The sequence below is a fragment of the Manacus candei genome, unplaced genomic scaffold (genome assembly GCF_025592945.1).
Source record: "Manacus candei isolate 608988 ecotype Guabito, Panama unplaced genomic scaffold, ASM2559294v1 h1tg000049l, whole genome shotgun sequence".
Classification (NCBI taxonomy): domain Eukaryota; kingdom Metazoa; phylum Chordata; class Aves; order Passeriformes; family Pipridae; genus Manacus; species Manacus candei.
In genome coordinates, this window is record NW_026138097.1 from 27080963 (window position 1) to 27095520 (window position 14558).

The 14558-nt window shown below is 41.3% G+C and overlaps 1 protein-coding gene across 8 annotated transcripts in view; it reads right to left on the bottom strand.

Annotated features, from left to right (window-relative positions):
• Positions 1–319: 319 nt before the first annotated feature.
• The window catches only part of FBXL7 (F-box and leucine rich repeat protein 7), a 308597-nt gene continuing 294358 nt past the window's right edge, over positions 320–14558 (bottom strand). For all 8 annotated transcript variants that reach the window (XM_051799319.1, XM_051799322.1, XM_051799321.1 and 5 more), the window contains 2 exons: positions 7961–8572; positions 320–3390 (listed from right to left, as the gene is read on the bottom strand). In XM_051799319.1, the coding sequence (XP_051655279.1) occupies positions 2654–3390; positions 7961–8572 (1349 nt within the window). In that variant the 3' untranslated portion in view covers positions 320–2653. The remainder of the gene's footprint in view (positions 3391–7960; positions 8573–14558) is intronic.

Consider the following 14558-nt stretch of genomic DNA (forward strand, 5'->3'; position numbering starts at 1 on the left):
CCAATGCAGAGGTCCTCCTGAAATTTTTGTACATGTGCTTTTTATATACTGTTTTTGCTTTTATTAACACTTGCAGTTTCTGATTATGTTTCAGGGTCAAGAAGAACCATATGAGGAAAATCAAATTTTAAAGAGAGAGATAAGCAAGGTCATAATCTATAACAAACATTTTTTTCCTTTTCTAATGTAGTCATCCACCTACCTGTTGGGCTGATGTGCTCATTCACCCACCTACCTTTCAAGGAAAGTTTTACAATTATTTAGTATTTTCTTTTTCAGCAGCAGTTACTAAATTAGTGCAAATAATGATGCATGCTCATCAGTTACCAATATATTGCTTTATTTCTTGGTAGCAAATTAAGGCTTTATAGTGAGATTTGTACAGTACAGGCCAATTTAAACATTAGAAATTTAAAAACCATGTAGCACTATTCACTCAATTTAACATAGCCAGAAAAGTAGCCTTTTTTTTTTTTTAATAAACAATTAAATGTTACTAGTGAGGCCTTATATTTCATGAGTGCAAATGGCTCAAAATCCCACCATCCTCAGGAATGGGCTCAATATTTAAATTCCTCGAGGCCATTTTTAGATAAAGGATAAACAAATAGTATAGCTGGCTCAAATAAAATATACTGTATTACTTGCTGGAGAAGAATCTCTTATTTTAAAAATATGGAAAGGAAAACCAAAGTGAAATTAACTGTCTAAGAGATGGTATCACCCCCTATTAGTCACTGACCAGTAACACTAGAATGGCAAATTCATTTTCTGTGTCCCTCTTTGCTTTAGTACAATTTGATTTATAATTCAGAGCTGATGACATCCTCTATATTAAGAAACTCAAAATTGGAGGAATATACATAAGTTACAGGAATTTTTGCAGCAGTAGGATAAGTGCCCTCTGCAGGTACATGTTCAAACCATTGCATTTTGGTTTTTTTTTGCAATTTGAGAGAGCATTGCTATAAGTATTTCCTCACCAGTTATGTATTTTTCTCAAGCATATTGATTTTCACTTCATACCAATGATTTTATTAGTGCTGTCTGGAGTTGATGGAACTACTGCTTAGGAAAACCAGACACAGTGCTTCCCTTCTTATGAGACACAGTGTTAGAGCTGAATGTATGAATTCACCTGTCAGTCAGGCACAAGGGGCCTGCCTGAAAATATCATCACGCCTCGCGTGTCTGGCTTTCAGATCTGAGCATTACACATGAAAATGCAGAGAAACAGCTGCCAGAAAACTGTGAAGAAAGTAACCATGAATCGACCACACACTCTGGGGAAGGAGGCAATGAGATGGGGGACTTTCAAAACACTCCTGCTCATGCAAGAGCAAGAGCAACCATGAAGAGTACTAGGAGTTCACAGGGTCACAGGGCAATGCTGGTGTTTAATTATTTGTTGAACAGCAACTGTATCTCCAGCCTAAGGGAACACACACAAAGTTTGAAAAAATCTAAATCTAATCTGAATAACACTGGAAGCCCCTCTGTCCCCAGGGGTATTATCTAACATTAGGCTAATGTCTTAGAAGTTTTGAGATCAGCCATCTATCCTTTGAACTAGAAGGTCACAGAAAAGGGTCGGGTTTCTAAGTGTAATAAGGCACATACTGACTTTGCCTTAATGGACGTGCCTGGTTTACTCAGGGAGCATCAACTGCAGTGGTGCCACAGCTGCTGAAAAGATACAGTGAAGGAACAAAGACAGACTTTCTGGTGACAATCACACAGCACAGTGATTGGGACTGCCCTAAGCAAGCTACTCCACAATGCCTCAGACTCTCCCCAGTGTCCTACAGTGCTATCTCAGATTGTTGCAGAATTACAGCAGCTTCTCAGGCTAGGTTGCTGGCTTTTCCTTTTGCCAGGCCACCAATATCCCGCTTGTTCTCCTTCACTCAGGTGAATATGTCATTGCTTATCAGAGCCAGAAATCCCTATCTACTACCAGGGGGTTGTACTACACATGCAGGAGAGGGCAAATTTAGAAATGAAGGCAAGTAGCGATGATACACAAGTGACTTTCCAAGAGAATCCATGCATGGGCACAATCTCTAGATTCACTCAGTAGAAGTGCTCAGCAATGGCCAGCAGGTCTTATTCTGCCTCAGTTGAGTATGTTTAAGAACATTACCTAGTATTTCCTGAGGGATTACAATGGATGACTACCAAAAGGAAACTACGTGGAGAGAAGAGGATGCTTTATCAGCCATATTGGAAAAAGTTGGGGAACACAGACACATATTGCATAGTCAGCTTCACGAGAACAGCTGGAATTCAGATGTATTTGACACAGCTTAGTAGCATTTCCAAAGGAGGGATTATGTGCTATTTCCTTTGGAGACAGCTACTGTAGCCTGGGACAAGATCATGGCTCTTATGGAAATGGCACTCCAGTGGGGATGCTGAGCACTCTTTGCTTTTGCATTAAGGCAGCCTCTCCACAGAGACCCACGGCACCTTAAAAAGTGATCATATAAAAAGCAAACAAAATAGTCCTCTAGAAACCCTCCTCACTCACAATGTACAAGAAAAGCTGACTCCTGTGAGCGACAGAAAAGACAGCATTAATGAATATGGGAGCGTGTGTTTCTACATCAGTGTTTTTAATACTGCATTGTAATGACAGGTGTGGGGTGTCCTTTCAGAAGAAAGCAGGGTTGGTGTGCTCTATAATACAGCGCTTGCAATGTCGTTTAACAAATCGCAGAGCATCAACAGAGACATCGCAGTCCTGCACATTCAACATCTGCAGGTCAAAACAGTTGGCAGCTACAATCTGCAGGCCCTGCCCAGTGATGCTCTCACAAGATTTCAGGCTCAGGCGCTTCAGGTTGAAGCAGTTGAGGGCTAGAAACTCCAGGCCGGTGTCTGAGACCAGAGGGCACTTGCCAATATCTAGCGATTTGAGTTTTGTGCAATTTTTGGCGAGGTACTCCACGCCGTGGTCCGTGATGCCCTCGCAGCCCCGCGCGTTGAGGTAGCGCAGCTTGCTGCAGTATTTGGCTATGTAACGGATGCCCACGTCCGTGATCCGGCCGCAGTGAGCGATGCTAAGGTATCGGAGACGTGACTCCAGCTTGGCAATCTCCCGCATGCCGAAGTCACTGACGAAGCGACAGTCGCTCACGCTCAGTTCCTTAATGGACGTGCAGTAAATCATCAGGTAACGGAGACCCTCGTCGGTGATGCGGACGCAGCGGCGCAGGTACAGGTGGGTCAGCTGAGTGCAGTGGGCGGCAATGGTGTGCAGTCCTTCGTCCTCCAGGACAAAGCAGTCTGTCATGTCCAAGTAGCGAATAGAGATTTGTTTCCCGTGTAAGGGAGACAGCTTGATGGAGGCTTCACGCGTCAAACTGATGCATGTTACTTTGGAACAGCCTAAGTGGAAAAACACAGATAGTTTAAGGAAACAGTAAAACCAAATCATGCAGCGAGGCCAGAAAGCTGGGTGTGAAATGGTGTGCTGGATTGTGATGAAGGTACCTTCATCCTGCAAGAGCAGAATCATCCTGACTGACTAGTCTGGATTTGCTGTGATGAGTCCCTACACCACAGGAAAGAATAAACTTCACTGGAGTCAGTGAGGTTACTCTGAGATTTTGAGCACTAGGAAAGAAACGGACTGATTTTGTCCCTATCCCAAATGTAAAATACTGGTCCTATGTTTATCTACAGACAGACTGTGATGTCTGCAATACAGACCCAGTGATAATTAGAGAAAATGATACTACATGACGACCAATGCAGTTTTTTGATCAGAGTCTGTCTCATTGCTGATTGGATGAGTTTGCAAACCAACATCTGTGGCTCTTTCACCATCCAACCTCATTATAAAAAAGACAACCCCGCCCACCCTCCCAGAAGCATTTGGAGAACAGATGTGAATCCAGCCCTGCAACGTTGGAAGGATACAAAACTATGGCAGGATTATGTGCTTGCAGAAGGGTGGAGATTCAGATAATCTAAGGAGAATGGGGACATTTGGCAGGAGCCAACAGACTGGTAAGGTCATGGGAGGATATGGACAGATGCAGAAAAGGGGTGTGTCAAGTGAGAAAGTCTGGCCATGGAGTTAACTAGACCAGAGGAGAAACACCAGACCTTGCAGGGAAAGCCAAAGAGCTAGATGAAAGGGAAAAACACGCTCACAGACTTTCCCCATTTTTAACCTCCACTCCATACATGGTGGTGAGCAAAAGCTTTTTTTGGAAAGTGCGGTTTCTGCTGCAATGCAAACTGGCAGTCTTGGGATCCTGAGGGAAATTTTTAGCTGTGCCAAGTTCAGCTGGGCACACTGCATTAGCATAGCTAGGAACGGCTGCAAGAAAGAAGGGAGGTTTTACCCATTACTGACCAAGGCCCAACAGTTTTAGCCATAAATGTCTACTCAGAAAAATTCTGTCATTTATGCCTAAAGAGGTGCTCTCAGGTAGAGAAAAAAAGAAAAAGGATGTTTTCTGTATTGCTGAAACACTGGCCAACCAGTTTGAAGTGACACATAAAAACTGATGACTGTAGAACTCCATGTATCAGAAATCCTGCACAAATCCTGTAGTGTAGAAGTAAAGAGCAGTGTATGGAGACAACCCCAAAAACTTAAATGATTCAAACTTATACCAATTGATACAACAGGTTCTCATTCAGAGGCTTAGTAGAAGGTATGAATATGCTTCAGTTCTTAAAAAGGAAAAAAAAAATCCCTTGAGATAACCCTACAGACTCACAAAAATGCTGTGAGAAGCATGGGATATGGACTTGAAACAGTTTGCCACCTGCAATTAGATTTCTACATTCATCATTTGAATTTGTGCTGGACCTTTAATTTAGGCTTCAAATCTAGTTGAACAGAGGCAAATTTTACCTTAGGCCTCACACAATGAAATGGGCAAATTGTCCACAACTCATGTAGAAGCAAAACTTTGAAGCAAAACACTGTTCAACAAACATCTTAAAACTGAATGCTATGGTGCAATCTCTGGAAATAGTTTTGTCCTCAGATAAGTACTACATACATGCTCAGTAAAGCAAAGTGATTTTTCTAAAGGGAAGCACTACAATACTAATGGTGTGAAAATTTCACCCCTACTATATTCTTTGGAGCAGGTGATACAAAATACACTACAGGAGTCCCCATCCTTGAGTCTTTTCCACAGAAGAAGCTGGCACATAGGCAGGGCTCTGCTGAACCTGACGTAGTTCTAGCTATTGCATTTGGTCAAGGAGGTTGCTGGATTAAGGAGTCAGTCTGGATATTTTATATTCTGACCAGAATTCAAATTTAAAATTTGGCTAAGTGAGAATGATGGGTCCACGAGGCCAAGGAGAATGTTCTGTCTGCTGAGAATCCAAGAAGCTTTAATGACCGTAATTAGAAAGTGAATGGGTCAGAAGTCTCACAGCAGGGCTGGAGTCAAATACATCACCGTGTGATCACTGTTTTGAAAAGCTCAGCATTGCCTTGTCTAGTTACTTTGGCTACACTGTAAAATATTTAATGGGAAGGATATTCAAAATGGTTTAACCAGAAAAAGAGTCCATGCTGATACAGAACAGCCCGATTTTTAGGCAAAATGACAGGTTCCTGGGTCCACAACAATTTTTCTGTCCTAAATAATACAAAATGTAAAACCAAAGCTCTTGTAACAGGATTTTCCATAAAGTAAGTATAACTGATTTTTAAAAGGGAGAAGAAACTTCCAAACAGACTGAAAAAAATGTTGGCTAGTGTGTTAGATAATAACTTGCAGTCAAGCTCAACCAACTTCTAGAGATATCTCAGACCTGCCCACAAAGTGACTGCTGAGAGTGACAGAACTTACATTGTGTAAAGCTCTTAAAGTTAATACGAACATCTGGTTCTGACAGTAAAGATTTTGATGCATTTTTACTGCCAAGTAGCCATCCAAGGGGGAAAGGGATTCAGCTAGATGTACAACTGTTAACTGGGATTTAATTAACTAGGAACTAGAGTCACCCCCAGCACACGTACCCAACTTCTCTTGTTCAGTATGGAACCAAACTGGTGAACCACTTCAGTCCTCAGAATTGCTTGAGCATATAGGTGCAAGTCTTGTCCTCACAACTACAGACAGAAGGAGGGGAAAACAGAATCCTGCTTCCAAAACATCCTCCAAAACTACACACATTGTAATGAAAAAAGTGGACTCAATACAAGAGCCCAGAGATCAATTATCCTCAATTCATATGCAGGTGAATGCAACAAAAGCTATATCTGAACCCAAACACCCCAGCTTCTGAGCATGTTCAAACCCCAGATTTTTTCCTTCACATGCTCCAAATAGAAAGAACAATTTAGATAAAAGTGAGATTAAAATTACTTTCCTATCCCATCGATGAGACAAAATTCAAGGAAGACAGGTATTTTATTTGCCCTCTACACACTTTGTACCAAACTGATGAGCTCTTAGGGACAGACACCACCTTCTAGGTCCGAAAGTAACAGGCTTGGTAAAACCACAGATGCAGATAAATCCCAAAAGAACCTATTTCAAGACCTGTTATCATCTTTTCCTTTTCCCTGCTTTTGAAAAGAGAGCTCTGGACCAAAGCATTTTCAGCCACCTACAAGCTCCTAGGTGCACTCAGAGTGTGAGCTTCAAAGCTTTAGGTCTAAATCACACTGGTACATACATTTTCTCCTGGTGTTGGAGATGCTTCAACCTGAATGTGTGGTTAGCGATCCAGAACTAATATGTAGTATCAGTATGTACCAACAATAAGTTAATTCATATGCAAGGTCATTGCAAACGGACTCCATGGGACAGGACTCCTGTGAGTCCCACAGACACTCCTTATCACCTGGTGGTTTCAGAGAGCAATCACAAAAAGTGAATAATTCTCATTTGCTGCTATTTGTTTTGATGCCTTTCATGAGATTCTGCCATCCTAGGAATGAGGTGAGAGAGTTGGATAAAGTAGCTTAAAAAAAAAGGGCAGAGAAAAGAAAGCAAATCAGTGTACACCAGATAGGTAGCCTTGGAAAAATCAGTTTATCTGGGTACCAATGACTCAATAGCATTGCTTCCTATCCCCACTTCATCCTGCTTATTGTCACTGGTACCTCTGCAATGGCAAATCTGTTTTGGATGATTAATAATGGCACTAGATTGATAACAAATAAGATCATAAAATAAATGTTGAACGGCAAATTTACTTCAGTTCTCTGCTTGACTACATCCTTTCCATTAAGTGCCAACCTATCTGCAGAGATGAAATTCTGTGCAGTTGACCTTGGGAAAAAAACATTTTGTTTCCCCAGAGCAGGTCTGAGGAAAATTGTCTAAAACATTTCTGCTGATCTAAACAACTGCAACTGCAGCTTTTTCTTAAAAGAAAAAAAAAAAGAAAGAAAAAAAGTCCAAGCTATCTAAGTCTTGTTAAAATAGCAATGGAAATAAGGGAACCTTGAAGATGAATTAGAGATGACAACAAATATTAATACCCAGAAAAAAAGCCTAGAACTTACTCTGAGCTTCTCCTCCATTCACTTATAAGATTACAGATACATACATTACAAATATATAACCTAAATATAAATTATATATATATGTGTGTGTGTGTGAAAGATAAAACAAATTTTGCTGAAGTAACTAGCTTTCACCACATGATGTAGCACTGACTGCAACATCAGCCCTTGTACAGCTGCTTTGTGCAAAAATCTATGAAAAGCAAGCGTGCTATTTGAACAGGCCTCGTCTATTATTTCGCCACCTTTGGAGGAAGCCTGGCCACTGCAGAGGCACTGCTGGCATTATGGGCACTGAGATTCTAGTGGTGCCTGTCTCACAGGCACTGTGTTGGGAAACTGGCATTTCTACTTGGAAAGACAACAGGGAAAGGGAAAATGTGCAGTTTGGGAAAATGTGGGGTTTGGCAAGCATGATGCTTTCAGAGTTATAAGCATCTGTACCGAAACATTTCCTGTTACCTGACACATCAAGGTGTTCCAGGTTTGGGCACAGTGACACGACATCAAAGACTGCCTCATTGGAGATGTTGTAACATCCAGACACCTCCAGCCTCCTCAGTTCTGGACAGCACTGGGCAATGGTGTAGAGTCCTCTGTCTGTGAGCCGCCTGCAGCCACTAACAATTACCGTCTCCAACATGAGACATACGTTGGGAGTATCCTGACAAAGCCTCCGGGTCAGCACTTTAAGAGCCCTGTCTACGTTGATTGTCTCGCCAGTGAGGCGAATAGTCCTCCAAAGCCGCGGGTCCCAGGCAAGGTTGTACCAGCGGCGGCACACACGGGCACAGCGGCACAGCTGGTTGGTGGGCAGGAAGGAGAATATCTGGATCATGGAGTGGTCGGGCAGCCGGTCTATGTTGGCCTGTTCCTTCTGGTGCTTGGATGCCAGCCGGATGAGAGGATGTGTCAGGCGGGTTGGAGGTGGTGAGTGGACCATGGCAACAGTTTCCCCAGTGACTGAGGACGAAGATGTAGACGAACCTCTGCCATTTTGGAAACCAGGGGAATTTGGTGGAAATATTAATGCTGGACTGGGTGTACTGAGTGTCCGCATGCTCAGGTCGGAATCTGGAAGAATGAACACATAGTTTCAGTAAGTGGTGGACAGATGCAGAGCTCTGCACAGTACAGCACCCCACCAGCCCATTTGCTATTGGAGTATGGTGGACTTCAGCATTTGTTGAGGGTTAAGCAGTCATTTTTACCAGTAAGAGTGAGGAAATATATATTTCAAAAGCCATGTGAGCAAAGGAGGGTCTGCAGTTCTGAGCCCTGTAATGAAGAGGAGATGGCAATGGAAGTGCAGAGTACATCTGAATCACAGGTTTTTTTTGACAGAGAATAACTGCCCATAACCTTAGCACAGCTGTGAGCTGTTAGGAGCAGAACACTGTGGTCCTTTGCCTCAGCTCCTTCAGCCATTCAGCAGGAGCCCAAAGAAGAGCTCACAAGGCAAATGCTACTTCCTTCACCACACCTGGGCAGATGAGAGAGCACAACTCCATATACTTATTTTTATCGTGTTATTAAAGAAGTTCATGCAAACTGGAACTTAGCAGTTTAACCAAGAGCCCAGTGATTAGTTCTTCTTAATGTGCACACAGAAAGCACTCCTTTCCAATGGACTAAAGTGAACTTCAGCTGGAAAAAACAAGCCCAGAAAATTAATTTACAAAGGAACAGCATGTCTGGAAACTTGTCAGTGAGCTGCTGCTGCACATTTACACACACTTACTGCTAGGGCTAATTGTCACACTAAAAGCAGTCAACCCAATTCCCCTCCCCGGAACAATTTGCTACTTCTTTACTTTCTTCATTTCACTCTACTGTGAAAAATCAGGCACAAAAATCAAGATCCTCTGCTACTAAGGTTACCTTTGCTGTAAGATTATTTCAACTGTTTTCCTTTTGTGCTGATATTGCTGCCTACAAGTCATTTCCACTCCTGCTCCCAATTCTCCAAGCAAACCAGGTAAAAGATTAGAAGACAACTACGATATCATTTTGATAGTCAAGCAAATATCATGGGCAATACATTTAGAGACTCAGTTATTTTAGCAATACACTACACAAGATAAAAGCAGTGTAACAGACAAATGCTGCTGCTGAGCACACTCCTTCCATCTCTGACTTCTCAGATCTCAACAAAATTCTTTATAAAGGAAAGCACCACCCAGAGATGAATACAGGAACCATAATTTAGTGACCACCAGAATAACAAATTTCACTTAATAGGGTAAGAATGGTGGTTTTAGAGCACCAAGCTTTTCTCCACGTCACATCTCCTTCTCTCACATCAGTGTTCAGGCATTTCAGGGAAGTATACAAAGGCATGTACTTAAGTAACACTGACTTTGCGGCTCTGTGACTGTAACAGCACAGACAAGGGCTAAGCAACATGCACCCCAGAAATGCATTCAACAGACCTGCCCAAACCTGCATTTAGGCAGAGTTTTAAAATTAAGTCCATTTTAGATGAATTTGATCATTACACATAAACTAAGCTTTTACTTAGTCCAGCACAGGCCTGCTCTGATCTCACTAGCTACAACAGTAGCAACCACAGGCCTGCATTTTCAGTGTGTCTGCAGGAAAGAGACACAACTACTTACCTGAAGAATGCAAGACACAATGTCCAGCAGCTTGCTCAAGATCACCTAGATGAGTTGCAATCAAAATCATCGCCTCACACTATGGAGGAAAAGCTTATGCTACCCAGCTCCTTCCCTCTTCCTCTTCTGCATCTTGTTTTACTTAGAAACTCATTGTTTCAGCAAGTGACAGGAGAAAACATTTTCTCCAAGGCTTCTGAGCCTGCGTTATGGCTACGTGGACCTAACAGAGGGATTTGTGTATTTAGGAGCAAGAACTGTATCTTCATGCAGAGTGCATTTTGCAGACACTCTACTCCCTCTGAAATCTCCTAATACCCCCCTGGCAGCTATTGCAAATAATTGCATCGAGGAGTGTTATTTGGAAAGCGTCTGGTATATGCTGGTATTTTAAAAATGAGATTTACAGCTGGAGAGAAAAAACCCAAAACATCATCAGCAGCCAGGTTCCTGCAGACAAGCACCGATTCCACAGACCACTTAGGCAACAGTCCCCAAGATAAATTTTCACAAGGACTTACCATATGTTTGACCTCCCTCACACTACCATCAAACCAGTGAAAGTGCCTGAAGTTAAATGTGCAGATGTGGCAGACTTGGAGCCTTTACTTTTTGCCCTTTTCTTGAGGTTTTAAGACAAAAATGTTTCTAAAATAGAAGAATACACACCTTTTTTCAAGTGCTGGATGTATCTTCTGCTATTACATATATTTGATATTGTCAATCCCTCTCTTTTAGCTTTGGGCTCTTTGGTTGGTTGATGGTTGTTTGATTTTTTTAAACAAACAAGCACAAAAGGAAGACAAAATTATATAAATAAAAACACAGAACATTGTTTCTATTCCACAAAAAAGCCAGAACTAAAATCAAAAGCAAAAAGTTTAAATTTTTAATGTCTGCTATAAACAATTTTTACTACTGTGGGAGCAATTACCTTCTGTAAGATCCAGTATATTTTGAAAACATACGTTTTTAATCAGTTACTGTTGAAAACACCTAAGAATTTCTGCAAGGTTACAGTTTTCCCTAGTCTTCATTTCTACCTAAGCATAAAAAAGCATTTAATACTCTATGATTCTCCCCACTTCCCTAGGTGAGCAACACACCAAGCTAATACGGCTAATCTCCACTCCTTCTGGATCAGAAGTGGCATTCCTTCATCACTCCTGGGCACTGTGAATAATCAATACCTTAGACCTTCTGAGTGCATAATGAATTACTAAAATGTGGTTTTTAACTTAGACCTAAAGCTAAAAAAGGCCTGACCTTTTGTTTTATGGGTATGCTCCATGCTTGCTTCGTGTTCTCTTAATTGTCTCATTAGTATAGCAGTTCCAGATGTGCATCCTGTATTTCTTTTACCTTCAATCCTGAAGGTGCATCATGTGAAACTTGCTCCCTCCACCTTCAGGGTATAGACTTCCAGACAGACATACACATACATACACATGCACCCTGTCTCCCCACCACAAAGTATTTTGGAAAAAGACTGTAGTGTTGTCACCACGTTTAAATAAGAGAGTTGAGAACACATTACTGGTCTGTTGAGCCTGTAATGCAATATGCTCTCAGACAGGAATTTTGTTGGTAGCTCAGCTGAACTCGGCACAGAGGTATTCCTGCTTACTATTCCTTGTACACCCCTAAGGGGAAAAGAAAAAAAATAGCAGGTGAGTCCAGGAGCCTTTCTGCCAGGAAAAACTTGGAAAGCTTTTTGCTAGCATTTAAAGCTCCAGCAAAACACTTGGTCTACTATACATTCTCCAGGCTTTTCAAGTGTTTTTGGGAGGGTCTTCCTATAGCACTATCTGAACCTCTGAGGGCTTCCTTCAGATTTTGTTCTTCACCATTTACTGAGTGCTAGTTAACAGGCTGGGTCAGTCTGAGAAAGAGCAACTTAACAACAGTGTAACATTAATAAACACAACACTGCAAGTGCAAATGAAGTTACTGGTTACAGTTCTCAGTACACATTTTTACACACACATGCCCTATACAAACATTACACTTCCTGAAAAAACACAACTGTTTACAAGACTGAAATGCAGCTTTACATTTTGGTGATCTTAGAAAGTAAAAAGAACTCAGAAAGCAGCCCTGCACTTCCCTCCCTTCAACCTCTTTTGTTCCTTAGTCTCCAATCTTCTGTCCAAGATGCCTTTTATTAAAGCTTTGATCGGGCTCTGAAAGTTATTTTTTGATGCAGGAGAAAATTTCTTAACAATCTTTAAAGAAATCTCAAAAGATGTGTGCCAGAAACAGAACTATAAAAGCTGACACAGAGGGAGAAAATGCATTAGAGGGAGTTTTCTTATTCCATTAGGAATCTGGTTTATTTCAAATATTTTTTCTCCCCATTTTGTTTCCTAATTAATACATACATCTGGGGACAAAAAGCCTTTAAATATATACATTTAAATCAAGATCTAGTTCCTTCTGGCATTGACAACAACATGCAGTCTCTGATTTCAGAACCAGAGAGGGAAAACAATGTTGTATTTTCATCACTTCAGCAATGCACACTAACACAGGACACTCGATGTCCGGCTTCCAGCATGGACTTTTTAAGATTGAACCATTTTCCATGCTTAAGGTGTGACTCCATTTGTCCACACTTTCCACTATGGTATTGCAAGTGTCTTTTTTAAAGTGAATTCTATTGAGCTCTTCCAAGTTAACAAAATTAAAATGAGAATTTTTACAAATATCAAGAAAACTTAAGACTCTTATCTGAAAACTAAAAAGGATCCTTCGTGTTGATCTGCTGGCATCACTGAGGTTTTCAGCAAAACTAAGGTAACAAATAAACCAAACTGTGTTCAAGCTCTGAGAAGTCAGTATAGCTGAGAAAAATACAAAACAATTGTCATTTTTTTAAAATATTAGATGCAAAGTAATGTCTGCCAGAAGCATTTACCCAGAGTACCAAAACATCACTTAGCATCTCTTCAATAAGTGCTGCATAAGTATTACATATTTTACTAAGTGCAATGTGGGTATAGACTTCACATTTTTACCATGATACAATCAACTTCATGCCTGCCAAGGAAGCACTCTTCTTACAGAGACTGAGGAAAGTAATGACATGGGGAACTTAATGGTTGTAGCAGCTACAGTCAACAGTACAAAGGGGAATAGAAGTAGCTTCTACAGGGGGAACAATGTGGGCTGATTCAGGGAGAGACTTGTGAATTTGACAGACAGATTTCAAATATGGCTGTGTGCTCTTATATGAGAGCAAGAAAAGGAGTTAGCTAGGACAGTAGGCTACAACACAGCCATTTTCTTTCTAAGGTTGTGAGCATGGACAAAGTTCCAGAAAAAGTGATACCTACAAAAAAAAAAAAAAAAGAGCATCATCCACATCACAAATATCTTCAGGCATTTCTCTCAGGGTAAGCTACCCTACTGACCTCGGTTCCTCCCAGTCCCAGGAGGCTGGGAGGAACTGGACAGCCTGAGATAGCAAAGAGACAGCTGGAACAAAACTCATTGTGCAAACTTGTGCTGGGCTGCAGTGGTTAAGCATGCCAGAAGGAAAGGGCTGCTCGGTGGAGAATTGTGCATCCTTTTACAATAAAGAACAGATAGAATGAGAAACAAAGTTGGATGCGCTCTCTCAGCCCTCTTCAAGAACACCAAATACACTTAAACCATCTCCAATGTGCATGTCTGCCCTGTTCTTAACTGCCAGAGACAGTTATTACTCAGCTGACTGAGGTGCCTGTTCCAGAGTTGCGATTGTATCAAGTTTCTAAGTTTTTCCTCTTATTTGGTTCATATAAGAAGCTGTTTCTTGCCCCCTCTTCTAGAGATCGTGAAGAATGAGACATCTCCATTCTTTCTGTAAGGATTTATCACATGCATTGGCCTTTCTTTCTAGTCGTGTTACTAATATTCACAATTTCTCTTAGTTTTTCCTTTAAATTTTCTCCAATCTGTGTGTTCTTCTCTTAAAGCACAGTGCTTCAAACTGAGCACCACACACCACCCAACCTCACCAGCAGTGGCCAAAGTGGAGTCCTTCCCATCTATATTTCATGGAAACCACACTGTCAACCTTCCAGACTTCAACAGTCTCAGAAGGCTGATGTATTCACTATGGATTCCATGTATTGCCTGAATTCCCACGTGCCATACAGCTAGCTGCCTGGACATTTATTTTCTTCATCCATGTTTACAGAATCCATTCATCTTCCCTACACCTGCCTCCTTAGAGAATGCTATGTTTTCTCTCTCCTTAATTTCATACCTTTTCAAGAGTATTTTGAGTACTGAGCAACCTTCTCAAATTGTGTTAATTTTCAGTTTTCCAAATATATTGCAGCTCTAGTGTCATAAATTTTAACCCATTCCTCCATATGTCAGTAATTTTGAGTCTCAATTCAGTTCAAACAGATGGCTCCCTGAGAGAATGGGGAAGTCTAGCAACCTGTTCATGA